This window comes from Ursus maritimus, unplaced genomic scaffold (genome assembly GCF_017311325.1).
Source record: "Ursus maritimus isolate PB19 unplaced genomic scaffold, ASM1731132v1 scaffold_19, whole genome shotgun sequence".
NCBI classification, from domain to species: domain Eukaryota; kingdom Metazoa; phylum Chordata; class Mammalia; order Carnivora; family Ursidae; genus Ursus; species Ursus maritimus.
This window is the reverse complement of record NW_024424341.1, coordinates 14,879,476-14,892,171: the sequence shown is the minus strand read 5'-3', so window position 1 is coordinate 14,892,171 and position 12,696 is coordinate 14,879,476. Positions and strand designations below refer to the sequence as shown.

Sequence of the window (12,696 nt, the reverse complement as noted above, 5' to 3'; positions counted from 1 at the left end):
AAGCTGGTGCTGCGGGGTATGCAGCTAACACTTCAGAGGAGAGAGGTTTGAGGTTTTCGTGTGTCAAAAGGTAGGGTCAGAAATGTCAAAGCTTCTGATTTTTAGCACAAAAGATGACGTGTGAGTCCTCCCTGACCCTCGCCTCACCCCTGATCCACTCCCACTGCCGGCCCCAGGCCCTGGGTGAGGATGTGTTTGGTGTGTTACTTTGTCATCAACACAGCTAGTACTTTGTAGTAGTTGTTTCATTTAGTCCAGATCTGCGTGTGGGCTCTGGGTGGCCCCAGGCCCCATTTCTGAGCCCCCATTCACTCAGAGAGATAAAAGGAGGCTCCAAGTGCAGTGTTCCCTTAGAGCCGACTGTGGGCCAGAGGCTAGGAGTTGTTCCGTAGTATCGGGGAAGAGATACGGGGAGAAGGGAACACTTGAGAGAGGCCTGCCTGGGAGACATGGTGGGATTTGGGTCGGAAGAGATGTGGAAAGCTTTTCGGGTGGGAGGAAGGCTTTGAACAAAGGTGAGGAGGCAGACAAGAGCCTGGGTGTTCAGAACAGCAAGGAGGCTGGCAGGGAGCTTTGTGTGGGGTAATTCACTGAGGCCCAGGGCCAGGGAAGTGGATTGGGGGACTGACCAGGAAGACCTACAGGTGAGGCCATGAGACTGGACTATCCCCAAGGTAGTGGCCATAGGGAGGATTTCTAATTTGATCTATTTATGATGAGTAAAGAGCCCCCTGAGGCTGAGGGGACTTCGAGGCCAGGAGACAGTGGCCCAGGCTAGGTTGGAGTGGGGCTTCTTCCCATCTCTTGGCCTCTGGGTGGGATTATCAGATGTCCTCACCCCCAGGAAGCCCCGTCTGGTTTCCTCCCCACTCTTGCCTCTATCTCTCTCATAGCGGGAAGGCAGTGCAATGTGGTGCCTGCGAGCCCAAGGGTCAGGCAGGCTGGCTTCAGTCCCCAGCTCTGCCGATCACCGGCAGTGTGACCTTGGGCCAGGTACTTAACCTCCCTGAGTCCATTCCATCATCCATAAAATGGGTCTAAAATCACCCACCTCATGGTGTCTGCAAAGTGTTTAATACGTTATCTTGCACTTAAAAAATAGAAAGTGTTGGGGCGCCTGGCTGGCTCAGTCAGAAGAGCATGCGACTCTTGATCTTGGGGTCCTGAGTTTGAGCCCCATGTTGGGCATAGAGATTAATTAAAAATAAATAAATTAATTAAAAAAAAGAAAGTATATAGTGAATCAGACTTGTTAATGCTCATCTACCCCGCATTTCCTTTATTCTTGGGCACACATTTTTAGGTCTGTGGAACCAGGATTCAGTGTGTAATTGGTGAGCAAGAATCTGATATTGCTAGCGTGGGTTACCATCCACAGTGTCTTGGGCTTGAGGAACATGGTCCAGGTGTGCCCACATTCTCACCTTCTGCCTTCAGGTTTGAATCAGCTGGGTCTGCCTTCCTCCTCCTGGATTGGAAGCATCTCCCAGGCAGGAATGGCATCTGGTGTGTGTCCTTCCTGCACCCAGCATGGGGCCAGGCAAGGCCTCAGATGTCTGCTGGGCCAAACTCCCAGAGGGCCTTGTCCAGTCATTCAACATGAAGGAAGCAGGGCCAGGAAAAAACCCCAGGTACCTGACTCCCCCTGGCACACTGAGGCATGCTCTCTGGCTGTCTCCAGTCCCACACAGGCCAGGAGTCCAGCATCCCTGCTGTGAAGGGAGGCTTGGGCAAATCTCTCTCTTCTCCGAGCTGTCATGTTGGAGGAGGCATTCAGGTTCTCAGGATGTGTCTCTGACACCCCAAGAGGTTCTGCCAGTGGCTTCCCGAGGTTCAAGCCAGGTGGACTGTCCACTGGGCTTGGAGGAAAGGGTTTCTTCCTGCATGAAATGGCAGGAAGCTGGCTACCTTCTCAGTAAGCCCCCAAGGAGGAAGGGGCTCCGTGATCTGCTTACCACTCCCCATCTGCTCCTCCCCATGTTCCTGCTCTGTTGTCAGCAGAACCCCACCCTCAAGGAGAGAGAGACAGACACCATGGTCCCTCACCTCGGTATAAGGGTAGTAACTGTCACCTCCACCCCTAAAAGAAATTAAAATCAGCCAGGAGTCTGTAAGGCAGGCTCTGTCTGCATTATCAGATGACAACACAACTCATCTTGTTTTTTACGCAAGATTGAACAAAAGACCTCCCATTCCGGGAAAAAAATTTGTTCTACGACACTGAGGGCAAACTCTATCTGAGCACTGTGTCAGGTGCTGGGACTTGTTTTGAGTTCTGAGTTCTGGATTTGGCTGAGGTGAACGACTTCCTGATCTGGGCCTGTTTTTCCGTCTATGATATAGCATAGCATCTGTTCCCGTCACTTTCCAGAGTGTCTATGGGCTATGAGGCGTGCAGGAGATAATGAGTCACTTGATGATGTGTTTTGAATAGTGTAACATGGGGTCCAGAAATAAAAGGCTGGTATTGTTCTTTAAATTCTTTCCACCTGAGACCTGGCTTGCATGCAGTAGGTGCTCAGTAAATATTAGTGGAAGGGGATGGGGAGGGTGTAAGTCAGGGTTTCCTAACCTTTGTGGGCACTGACTCTCCTGAGAATCAGATGAAAACAAGGAGATTCTCCATGGGAAAATGTATATGTGGGGGGACATACAGTTTTGCTTGTGATTTCAGAAAGTTCAAGGATCCCTGAGGCCCCAGATCCTAGCAGCAGGGGTCTTGTTCAAATAGTCTTAGAGCTTGGTGGCTATTTACCCTGATTGGGATCTGTCCTTGCAGACTTCCCACAAGTGGGATGAGGGTGGGGTATCTGGAAGGTCTGGGAGCTGTGCATTGATCCTGGCTCTCCCTAACTGTGCCAGAGACACTCTTCCCTAGCCCTTTGAGGGGGGTTATACCTGGCCCAGGAGAGCCTGTGGCTATCCCAGGACGTCATGCTTTCCTTTCTGTAGTTTGGTGGACAGATGTGAGGGCTGGTCCTGAAGCTAGGTGGATAGAGTAGGCAACCCTTGCTCCATGCCCAGAGGCTGCCTCTAGCCCACCAGAGCCTGCCAGGCCCAGGGAAGCCCCCAGAGGATACAGGTATGGGGAAAGCTTCTGAGAAAAGTATCTAAAATCCCTTTCAGACCTCTTCTTTTCTCTTTAGGGCCCAAGTTCAGAGTCTGAGGTGGAGGGGGCTTGCTTGTGGGGCTACAAGCAGGGGACAGGGGCACAGGGAAAACCCGATTCCCAAGCTGCCTTTATACCTCACCCCTAGCTGAGCCTTAGGGCTAAGACCCCGACTCTCTACCGGTTGTCACGAGACCTCTTTCTCCTCCCCCCACCAGTCCTCCAGGAGTTGGCAGGGGACAGGTAAAGGTGAGAGAGCATCATCCTGAGGTACTGACCCCTCTCCCATTCCCTGCACCACACACACACACACACACACACACACACACACACACACACAGGCCTGATTTATTATTATTATTATTAGGTTTATTTCCAGTCAGGCTGAACTCTTAGGGAGATGGGCGGTCCCACCATACACCGTCTGTCCTGCTGGAGAACCTGAGGAGGGCGTAGTCCAGCAGCCCGGGGGTCAGCTTCCTTTTCACAGATTAATGCCAGGGGGTCAGGTAGTTGACACGACTATGGAGAGAAACAGGGCTGAGGCAGGGGCCTCCAGGGTGTCCTGGGGAAAATCAAGCTGTCCTTCTGTAGGCCTGCCCCCCAAACCCACCTTCCTGTCCTCAAGGCTCTGAAAACACAGCTTCCATCCTGTCTCTCTGTGGCTCAAGAGCCCTCAATAGCTCTTTATTTCCTTTCATTTATATATTTTCTGAGACTCTGCTTGACTTTCAAGCCCCCCCTTCCAGTTTGCCTCATCCCTGTTTCTCATTGACCCCCAGTCCTGCCCTGCTTTACTCATTCTTCAGACCTTTGTGCGCTTACTCTGGCAGGCATTACATGTAGTAAAATATCAGAAAGCGTTCCCGTGTGTGTGCCCAGGGTGGGCGAGAGAAGGCCAACTTCCCATCGGTAATTATAATGCAGTAGTCTACGTGCTATCGGATAGGGATGCCCCTGTGGTGACCAACCCGAGGGGGTTTGAGCTGGAGGGGAGAGGCAGAGGGTCAGGGAAGACTTCGAGGAGGATGGGACATCTAGGCTGAGCTTTCAAGAGTGAGGAGGAATTTTCCAGGCAGAGAAGGAAGGATCACCTAGGCCCTGAAACAGCACCAGCAAGGGTGTTGTGTTCTTCGTAGTGCTGGTGCTTTGGGGGACACCCAGGAGTGTGGTACTGCTGCGGTGGAGGAAAGGGGGCCTGGTAGGTGGGCGATGGCCAAATGATGCTTGAATACCTTGCACCTAGCACCTTCCTGCTGGGAACACACGCCTCAGCCCTTCCCACCTACCCGCATCCTGGAAGGCAGACTCTTGGTCCTTTCCTTTGGTCCCTGCTCTCCTCCCTGGTAAGCCGCCCTCCTTTTGGCCTAGTCTGAGCCACGTCGGGTGGGACATGCACTCTGCTCCCCCCATCTCCCAGTAGGCTGCGCTTTCGCTTGGCGCGGCCTGGATGTCACTCGGGGGGGTACCAAGCCCTTGGTGCGAGGCCAGGTGGAGAGGGGTCTGAGAGTCGCCTGAGCCCAGAGGCGGCCTGGGCACAGCCTGAGGGGGGAGGGGCCAGGTGTGGAGCGGGTCCGGGGTCATTTCCCTACCTGTAGATAGAGCCAAAGCGTCGGAAAGCGTTCCTGAGAAAAAGGGAGGAAGGTGAGCCGGAGGTGGGGAAGGGCGACCCTCTCCGGGAACCTCACTCCCATGTCGGGAGGAGCCAGCCAACCAGACGGATTACATTCCACCCTGGTCCCACCTAATGCCTCCACTTGGAAAGGTGGGGTTGCCAGGGACTGGACGACGGGATGCTCCGTTTAATCAAACATCTATTCATTTTGAACCTGCAGTTTTCTTGTGGTGTATTGGAACCCAGCAGTTTTCCCGGGTCTTACACTTTCAAGAGTCACTAAGTGTGCTCTGAGGAAAGCGGCCAAGACCCCATCTCCCCCCTCCAGGTATGGGGTCCCCGGGCCTGTGGCGTCACTTACAAGGAGTCGAAAGGCAGGGGCTTTTGTCCGTAGCGGTCCAGGCTGGGGTTCTGGTTGAGACAGTACTGGAGAGGGCCAGAGGAATGGGGGGGGTCCGTGAGCCAAGGGGGGGACACTGACCCTCCTCCCCCGCCCCCCACATAGCTCTCTGCCAGCGATCTTGGCCCTGGGGACCGGAAAACCCTACTCTGGGTGTCCTCTCCCCCACCCCGTCCCCCGTGTTAGCCTCTCCTCCCCGACCCCCTGGTCCCCAGGACAGGTCAGCGCGCAGCCCTCCTTACGCGCCAGTTCTGGGTCACCTCCGGCTTCAAGTACCGCACCGCGTAGCCACTGAAACTCTCCACTGTGGGGAGACCGCCCTGCTCCAGTCCCAGCCCACCCCAAACAAGCCGCGCCCCTGCTCTCACCTGAGCCCCGCCCCCTGATCGAACAACGCCCACTGCTGGTCGGGGAGCCAGTCCCGCCTCTACCGCCTCGCCTGAACAAGCCCCGCTTCTAGACCCTGCTCCACCAGTCCCAGAACACGCCCCGCGCTCGGCCGCCGCCCCAGTGGCTCCCTCGAGTTGGGACCTGGCCCCTGGCCCCTCCCCACGACGACCCCCACCTCTTTGCCCCTCAACCCACCTCGGTTCTGCCCGCTCTAAGTGCCCCAGCTGCTCCGCAGCTTCCCCGCCGTCCTTGCCGCCAGCCGCCCGACCCCTGCCCTCCCGTCCACAGCTGGCGCTCCGGGTCTCTCCCACCCTAGGGCGTCCCCCGGGCCCAGTAGACGGACCCCTCTTGCTTGGGCAGGGCAGCTTGAACTCGCCGGCTGAGGACACGAAGCGGGACCAGTCCTCAATGGCTCGTGTGAAGCAGGGCCAGTCGACCCGGTTGATGCCCGGCACTATGGGTACCAGCTTCCCCTCGTGGCACCTGTTGCGGAGTCTCTGGCCGGTCGCCGTGACGTCCTGCCAGGGTGATGGGAGTCAGGGCCACGGTGGTAAGTGCAGAGGCCTGGAGGCTGACCCAGACCATTCCATCCCATTGCCTGGGGCTAACAGCTTGGCCCCTGGGACCCAGGCGCCAGGTGGAGAGCCTGAAGCCCCCTAAAGGAGATGGGAAGGGTGCGAGGGCCCAAGCAGGCAGCTGAAGAACCCGAGGTACTTGGGCTGGGCTCAGGCAGGATCTTTTTTTTTTTTTAAGATTTTATTTTACTTATTTGACAGAAAGAGAGACAGCCAGCGAGAGAGGGAACACAAGCAGGGGAAGTGGGAGAGGGAGAAGCAGGCTCCCAGCAGAGCATGGAGCCCTATGTGGGGCTCTATCCCAGGACCCTGGGATCACTCCCTGAGCCGAAGGCAGACGCTTAACGACTGAGCCACCCAGGTGCCCCTCAGGCAGGACCTTCACACCCTTTCCCCTGAGCAAACCCACGGCCAGGAGCAGGGGACACTCACCAAACACTGCAGGGGTTTGTTGGGGACACCCAAAAGTGTGAAGTAGGCGTTGTCAAAGTCATCTGAAGAAGAGAGAGAGAGGGAGAAGAGGTGTCTCCTCCACCTGCCATCATGGGCCCACTCAGGAGAACTTTGGCTCACATTGCTTCAAAAGTTCCTGGAAATATTTGACAACTTAAAAAAAAAAAAACTAAACTCAAGATAAAAGAGATTTTTACTTTTTCAACGGGATAAACTCCAAGTAAATAAAAGATTTCAATGTTAAAAAACCCGAAACCGTAAAAGTACTAGAGGAAGGCATTATAATTCCCTTATAACCTTGGGGTGGGGAAGGCCATACCAACTCATTCACAATCTGATAGCCATTAAGGGAAGATTGATGACTTTGACTACATAAAAACAAACTTCTACTTGGCAAAACGGACAGGAGTCAAAGGGCAAATGGGAAAAAATATTTCTACTTATTTTACAGATGAGGTGAAATTTCCCTAAGGAATTCCTAGGAATCCAGACAAGAAAAGAAGATGGAGCGAGCCACGTGCATAGGTAGTTCACACGCAAACACAGGGAATGCAGATGGTCCCTCAAACATGAAAAAGACACTCAGCCTCATTCACAATAAGATGAATGCATATTCAAATTACACGAAGATGCCAATATTTGCCTATCAGATTGGAAACAATCCCAAAGTCAGTGCAGTTATTGGAAACAGTGCCACTGCTGTAACATTGCCGGAGGGGGTATAAATTGATTCCAGCCGATGGAAAGCAATTGGCATTATCTATCAGAAGTATAAATACACATACCTGCAGACCCTCCAGTCCTACTTCGGGGAATTTATCCCACATTACAGGTGTACACCTGGGAAATGATGTGGCTAAGAGATCTACCCATTTCAGCATTGTTCGTAGCAGAGAATGACGGAACAGCTCAAGGGTCTGTCATTCAAGGACTTGTTAAATACGCCATGAGACGTCCTCACTAGGCAGCCACTTAAAATAAATAGACGGAGTTCTCCATACGCAACCTCAAGGCGCACAAGGGTATATGCTGTTTGCTGCCTTTTGCTTAAACGCCTAAAACTGAGGCCATTGGAGGCAGAGAAGAATATGCATTCAGGTCACTACCATAACCAAGTCATCAAACTTCACTTCACGAATATCAGGATAATAACATTACGTGTCTCCCGCTGAAGCATTAGGGCAAACATGGCGTCCATCCCCTGTGCAAGATTCTGGCCAGCAGCGTTTTACCGGGCTAACCAAGCCTCTGCATCTAGTTGCTAGTTCACGGAAGGCAATCAAAGTAAATGACATTGTAAGGAAATACTCAGATACACCATGTGGGACTATCTACAATGTAACTATTTTGACCTCTAAAAAGCCGGTATTAGGGGAAAAGGGAAAGTGGGTGGACTATTTCAGACTGAAACAAGATACGTAGCAACCAGTTGCAATGCACAATCCTAGATTGCAGGCTGGTTCCAGAAGGATTTTGAAGCTGTGAGACATCTTTAGGGGCCATTTGGGACATTTCAATATGGACCGAAGAGTGGATGTTATGGAATGATTGTTAACTTTCCTAGATGTGATAATGGTATTGTGTCATATAGGAAGTTGTTGTCACTGGGAACTGCTTGCTGAAGTGTGTGTGAGAGAGTGTGAGTGTGTGTGTATGTGCGTGTGTGTGTGTGTTAGAGAATAATAAAAAATGGTAATAGATTAACTGAAGCAGGTGGAAGGCACTGGGCGTCCATAGTATTATCCTTTCACATTTCTCTGTTTGAATATCTTCATAACAAAAAGCTGGGGAGCAAAAGAATATATGTTTGTATTCACATTAGGAAACAATGGAAGGATAGGTTGGAAACTGGGCAGTTACCTGTAAGTCAGCAGAGGTGGGGGGAGGGAGATGTTAAGATGTATATTGTTACAGCATTTGAATTTTGAACCCGTGACTCCATTACTTTTATTAAAAGCATATACTTGCAATAAAATATATATCTAAATCAAGAGCTTTCCCTAAAAAATCTAGATAAGAGAAACCAGGAAATTGGAAGAAACGTGCTGAGCCTTCCCACGCAGCAGTTAGCCGGAGCCCTGTGACTGCTCCCCCTTAGAGGGACAGGTATGGGGGCTCCACTTCACCTTTCATCCCTCCCTCCTCACTGCTTCCCCACCCACCTCCAGCATTTCCCATCTAGGCCCTACAGGGCGGTCCCTCCCAGTGTCATACCCCCCAGTCACCATCCATCTCTGGTCCCTTGGGCCATCCCCCACCCCCTCCTCACCCCCTCCCCACCCCAGAATGCTCAGACCTTTTTTCTACTTCAGGTCTTCAGAGGGTCCCCTTTGCCTCCAAATCTCCCTGAGCTTAGCAACAGAGCCCTTGCCCCCAGCCCCAGCTCCTGCTGCTGCCCCAACCTTGTCCTTCAGCCCAACCAAACTCCTCAAGTTCCCCCAATACCTAGGGCAATTTTTCCCTTCCAGGCCCCTGCACATGCTGTTCCCCCTGTTTCCCTGCCTCTGGGGCAGCATCAGGCACAAAGCAAATGCTGAATACCTGTGCTGAAATGAACGTGTATTCATTCATTCATTCATTCACTCATTCATTCATTCACAGGCACCCCCACCTCCACACCCAAGCTTTTCAATTGATGAAGGGCTATTCCTTGGGTGCATGTGCCCTTTTCACCCCAAAGACTCTTCTGTCTACCTCTCATTCATGGGAAGTGTGAGGAGCGTCTTCTCTTCCTTTTCCATGTGGAGAGCAGAGCGGGCAGAGACTGTCACTATCGCTTTATGGTCACTCCTGCTACCGTGATGACGGACTTCTGCACACTTCTCTCTCCATTAGTAACCACCATTCCATTATTGTTGAGCACATATTCTGTGCTAGGCATGACTTTAAGTGCTTCTCTTAGCTTGTTATTTATTTATTTATTTATTTACATTCAATTAATTAACATATAATGTATTATTAGTTTCAGAGATAGAGTTCAGTGGTTCGTGGGTTGTATGTAACACCCAGTGCTCATCACATCACGTGCCCTCCTTCATGCCTGTCACCCAGTTACCCCATCCCCCCACCCCACCCCCCTCCAGCAACCTTCAGTGTGTTTCCTGTGATTAAGAGTCTCTTATGGTTTGTCTGCCACTCTGATTTTGTCTTGTTTTATTTTGCCCTCCCTTCCCCTATTCTCTCAGCTCCTTTTAATCTCACCATAATATGAGGCAGGCCCTGTTATCCCATTTTCCTGATAAGGAAACAGAGGCTGAGACCCGGGCAGGTGTCTCCCCCCCCCACCCCACCCCCCGTCCCCCGCTTTTCTCTCCCCCAGGGCTCTCCTGGAAACCACCTGCCCCTCCCCCGCAAGGCCCAAAGGGGCTCGGTGACCCTGGCAGCCAGGTGGCCGGACCTTTGCGGCAGTAGGTGGTGGACCGGCAGTGCTCGTCGGAAAGGCAGGCCCTGACCGAGTCCATGTCCATGCGGCGCAGGCTGGGCAGGGCCGGGTGGTAGAGCTGCTGCTTCACGCCGGCCAGATGGTTGCGCGGCCGCTCCACTGGCAGCAGGATGGCCGGGGACGCGTACACGTGCGTGGAGCCGTCGTCCCAGGGCACCAGGTCGATGATGCGGGCCATGGCTGGGGAGCAGAGACACCCCGACCCAACACCCTTCTATGGGGTAGCACAACCTTGGCCAGTGCGGATTTCTCTACTCCTCCAACACTACTACCCGGAGCTGGGGGCTCCCCATGCGGAGTCAGGGATGTTCAGACGCCCCGCCCCTGCGCACGCACGCACGATGTGCTAAGGGCTCTGAGAGGTCAGTACAGGGTGTGTGGCTGGGAACCGTCTAAAAGCGGCTGCATGGGAGTCTATTCTTAAATCGTGATCGGGAAGCAGCAGCGGCAAGTGGGTTCAGAATTTAGCACTGTTTGCCTCTGGGCAGCTAATTATGGACTTCTGGCCTTAGCTAAAGTATCTGGCATTTACTCAAAATTCTACAGGGAGACACAGGAAAGTTTTAAATAAGGGGTGAGGCATGAGAGATAAGAACTAGAAAAGCATTGCTGATTGCTCAGTGCCTCCCTTCAAAGAGTGGCTATTCCCAGTGGCTTGTCGGTCACTGAAATTTAGTGCGAATTTGTTGAGTCTGCTTGCTTTCTGCCTGACCCAGTTAGACGTGTGAGGTGGAGGTGAGTGTAGGTGGGCAGGAGAAGCAAGGACCTTGGACCATGAAGCAGCAGGGAGAGGGCAAGGGGACTGGCCCTAGGGAAGCTGTCTCCGGAGTGGGCCTTCCCAGGGAGGACGGGGAAGTGGGGCAGGGAGAAGAGGGGAGAAAGGACTCCTTGCTCCTGACCCCCCCCCCCCCCGAAAGCAGCTACCTGGTCTGCAGGTACACCGGCCTGTGAGGGGTTTCTGCTCTTCTGACGGCTCAGTGGGGAGAAGAGGCAGGGAGATGGGCTGGCCCTAGTGCCTTATACAGTAGGAGAATAAAGGAACATTCTGCAGAGAGACAACGCCCATTGCCGCCTGATTATGAGGGCGCCAACTCCTCGGCAACCCTGGCAACTGTCGGCTCTGAGGAGGGGAGCCCGCTACCTGGGGTGTTGCGCACTGGCTCCCGCTTTTGGCTTTCCTGAAGGTTGCTGTCTCTCAGACCTGAGCCCAAGCCAGGCGTGTTGAGAAATGTCAGAAAGGAAGCGGGCCTCCCTGGAGGTGGCCATGCCAGCACAAGCCAGGGCATGCTGTGTGATTCTGGGCTAGTTGTTCTCTCTCTCTGAGCCTCGAGGCTCTGTGTTAGGCAAGACCCTAGGACCTGCCATGTAGGGCGACCATGAGCCCTCCTGCAGACTTGAGAGAAGAGGGTGCTGCCCTGCCTGCCCAGCCCTTGAGCCTCCAGGGAGTGGCGATTAGCAGTGGCCAGTATCCAGGGTCAGCATAAAGGGATCAGGGAGAGTGGTGGCCTCAGCAGGCTAGGGATTAGCAGGTGATATTCTAGCCCCGACCCCTTGCCGGTCTGCTGCCTCCCTCCCTCCTTCCCAGAAAAGAGAGGTCATGAGTGCCTAAGCCCAGCACCTGAAAGCCCTGGGGCCTGCCCACTGCCCTGGTCCCAACCGTTGGCGATGGGCCCCACAGGTGAGGGGACCTGGGGAGAGGCTAACTGACTTGCTGGTATTGGCGTGTGTTCTGCAGTCACTGGCCCAGGTGCTGAGACTGCAGGGTCCTGGGAGACCCCTCCTGGGAGGGTCATGCAGGAGCTGGCTCCCTCGCTGCTCCAGACAGTCTCCCCCCCCCCCAGACAGCACCCCTGAGCCCCACCCCTTAGAGAAAACTCTCCCAGCGTTGCCCCTATGCACCACCCCACCCCCGATTTGTTTTTAATTCTTTTAAAGTTATAAAATACAACAAAATACAGCAGGCATGTAAATACAGAATGTAACTAATAATTTATAAAGCGAGAGCCCACGTTCTATTACTCAGGCCAAGACAAGAGGTACTACTTTGCAAAACAGATTAGCAGTTTCTTAAAACACGGCACATAAAATTACTACAGAGCACAGCAATTTTACCCCTAGGAATCTCCCCAAACATACGGAAAATATGTATGTCCACACAAAAGCTGGCATGGAAATGTTCACAGCAGCATGATTTCAAATAGCCGATAGGTGGGAGCAAGCCAAGTGGCCACTGACGAGTGAGTGGGTTCATAGACTGTGGCATACCCCCACGTGGAATACTCAGGAATTTAACAAAAGGAATTACTGATACATGGTACCATGTGGGTGATCCTCATAACATTATGCTAAATGAAAGAAATCAGACACAAAAACACTCCCCGTGTTGTATGACCCATTTACAGAAAATGTCCAGAAAAAGCCCATTTTAGGGGCCAGGAAGGCGACTGGCAGTTGTCCAGAGCTGTGGCTGAGGACGGGCGTGAGTCCTATCAAGCATGAAGGGTCTCATTGGGGGAACGGCAGTGGTCTAAAACGGGGCAGTGCTAACTGCCTCGCTCAGTCAATTTATTAAAAATGGGCGAATTTTATGGCATAGAAATTATACCTCAGTAAGTTGTTTTTAAAAAGTGATGCCAGCTAAAGGAAGCAAGAAACGGGGAAGGCCCTGCCAGCCCCTAGAAGCTTCCATATACCCCTTCCCCAGGCCAATGC

At 53.0% G+C, this 12,696-nt stretch overlaps 1 protein-coding gene and 1 long non-coding RNA gene across 5 annotated transcripts in view; one reads left to right on the top strand and one right to left on the bottom strand.

The window, feature by feature from the left end:
* The window catches only part of LOC121103420, an 8,872-nt gene extending 210 nt beyond the window's left edge, over window positions 1-8,662 (top strand). The window contains exons 1-5 of one of the 3 annotated variants that reach the window (XR_005835603.1): window positions 4,147-4,455; window positions 4,945-5,052; window positions 5,831-6,064; window positions 6,994-7,067; window positions 8,556-8,662. This is a non-coding gene — a long non-coding RNA (uncharacterized LOC121103420). Of the gene's footprint in view, window positions 1-4,146; window positions 4,456-4,944; window positions 5,053-5,830; window positions 6,065-6,993; window positions 8,513-8,555 lie in introns of those variants that run through there. The other 2 variants (XR_005835602.1, XR_005835601.1) reach the window with 2 other exon arrangements.
* Window positions 3,601-10,164, bottom strand: LOC103673884 (testis, prostate and placenta expressed). 2 transcript variants are annotated; one of them, XM_040633372.1, is made up of 7 exons: window positions 9,940-10,164; window positions 6,522-6,583; window positions 5,858-6,032; window positions 5,367-5,428; window positions 5,086-5,231; window positions 4,702-4,734; window positions 3,601-3,631 (listed from the first exon to the last, which is right to left on the bottom strand). In XM_040633372.1, the coding sequence occupies exons 1-7, from the start codon at window positions 10,160-10,162 to the stop codon at window positions 3,601-3,603; spliced, it is 732 nt and encodes a 243-aa protein (XP_040489306.1). In that variant the 5' UTR covers window positions 10,163-10,164. The 2 variants fall into 2 exon arrangements, with proteins under 2 accessions (XP_040489306.1, XP_040489307.1); XM_040633373.1 differs by having other exon boundaries at window positions 5,086-5,150.
* Between the last annotated feature and the right edge of the window lie 2,532 nt (window positions 10,165-12,696).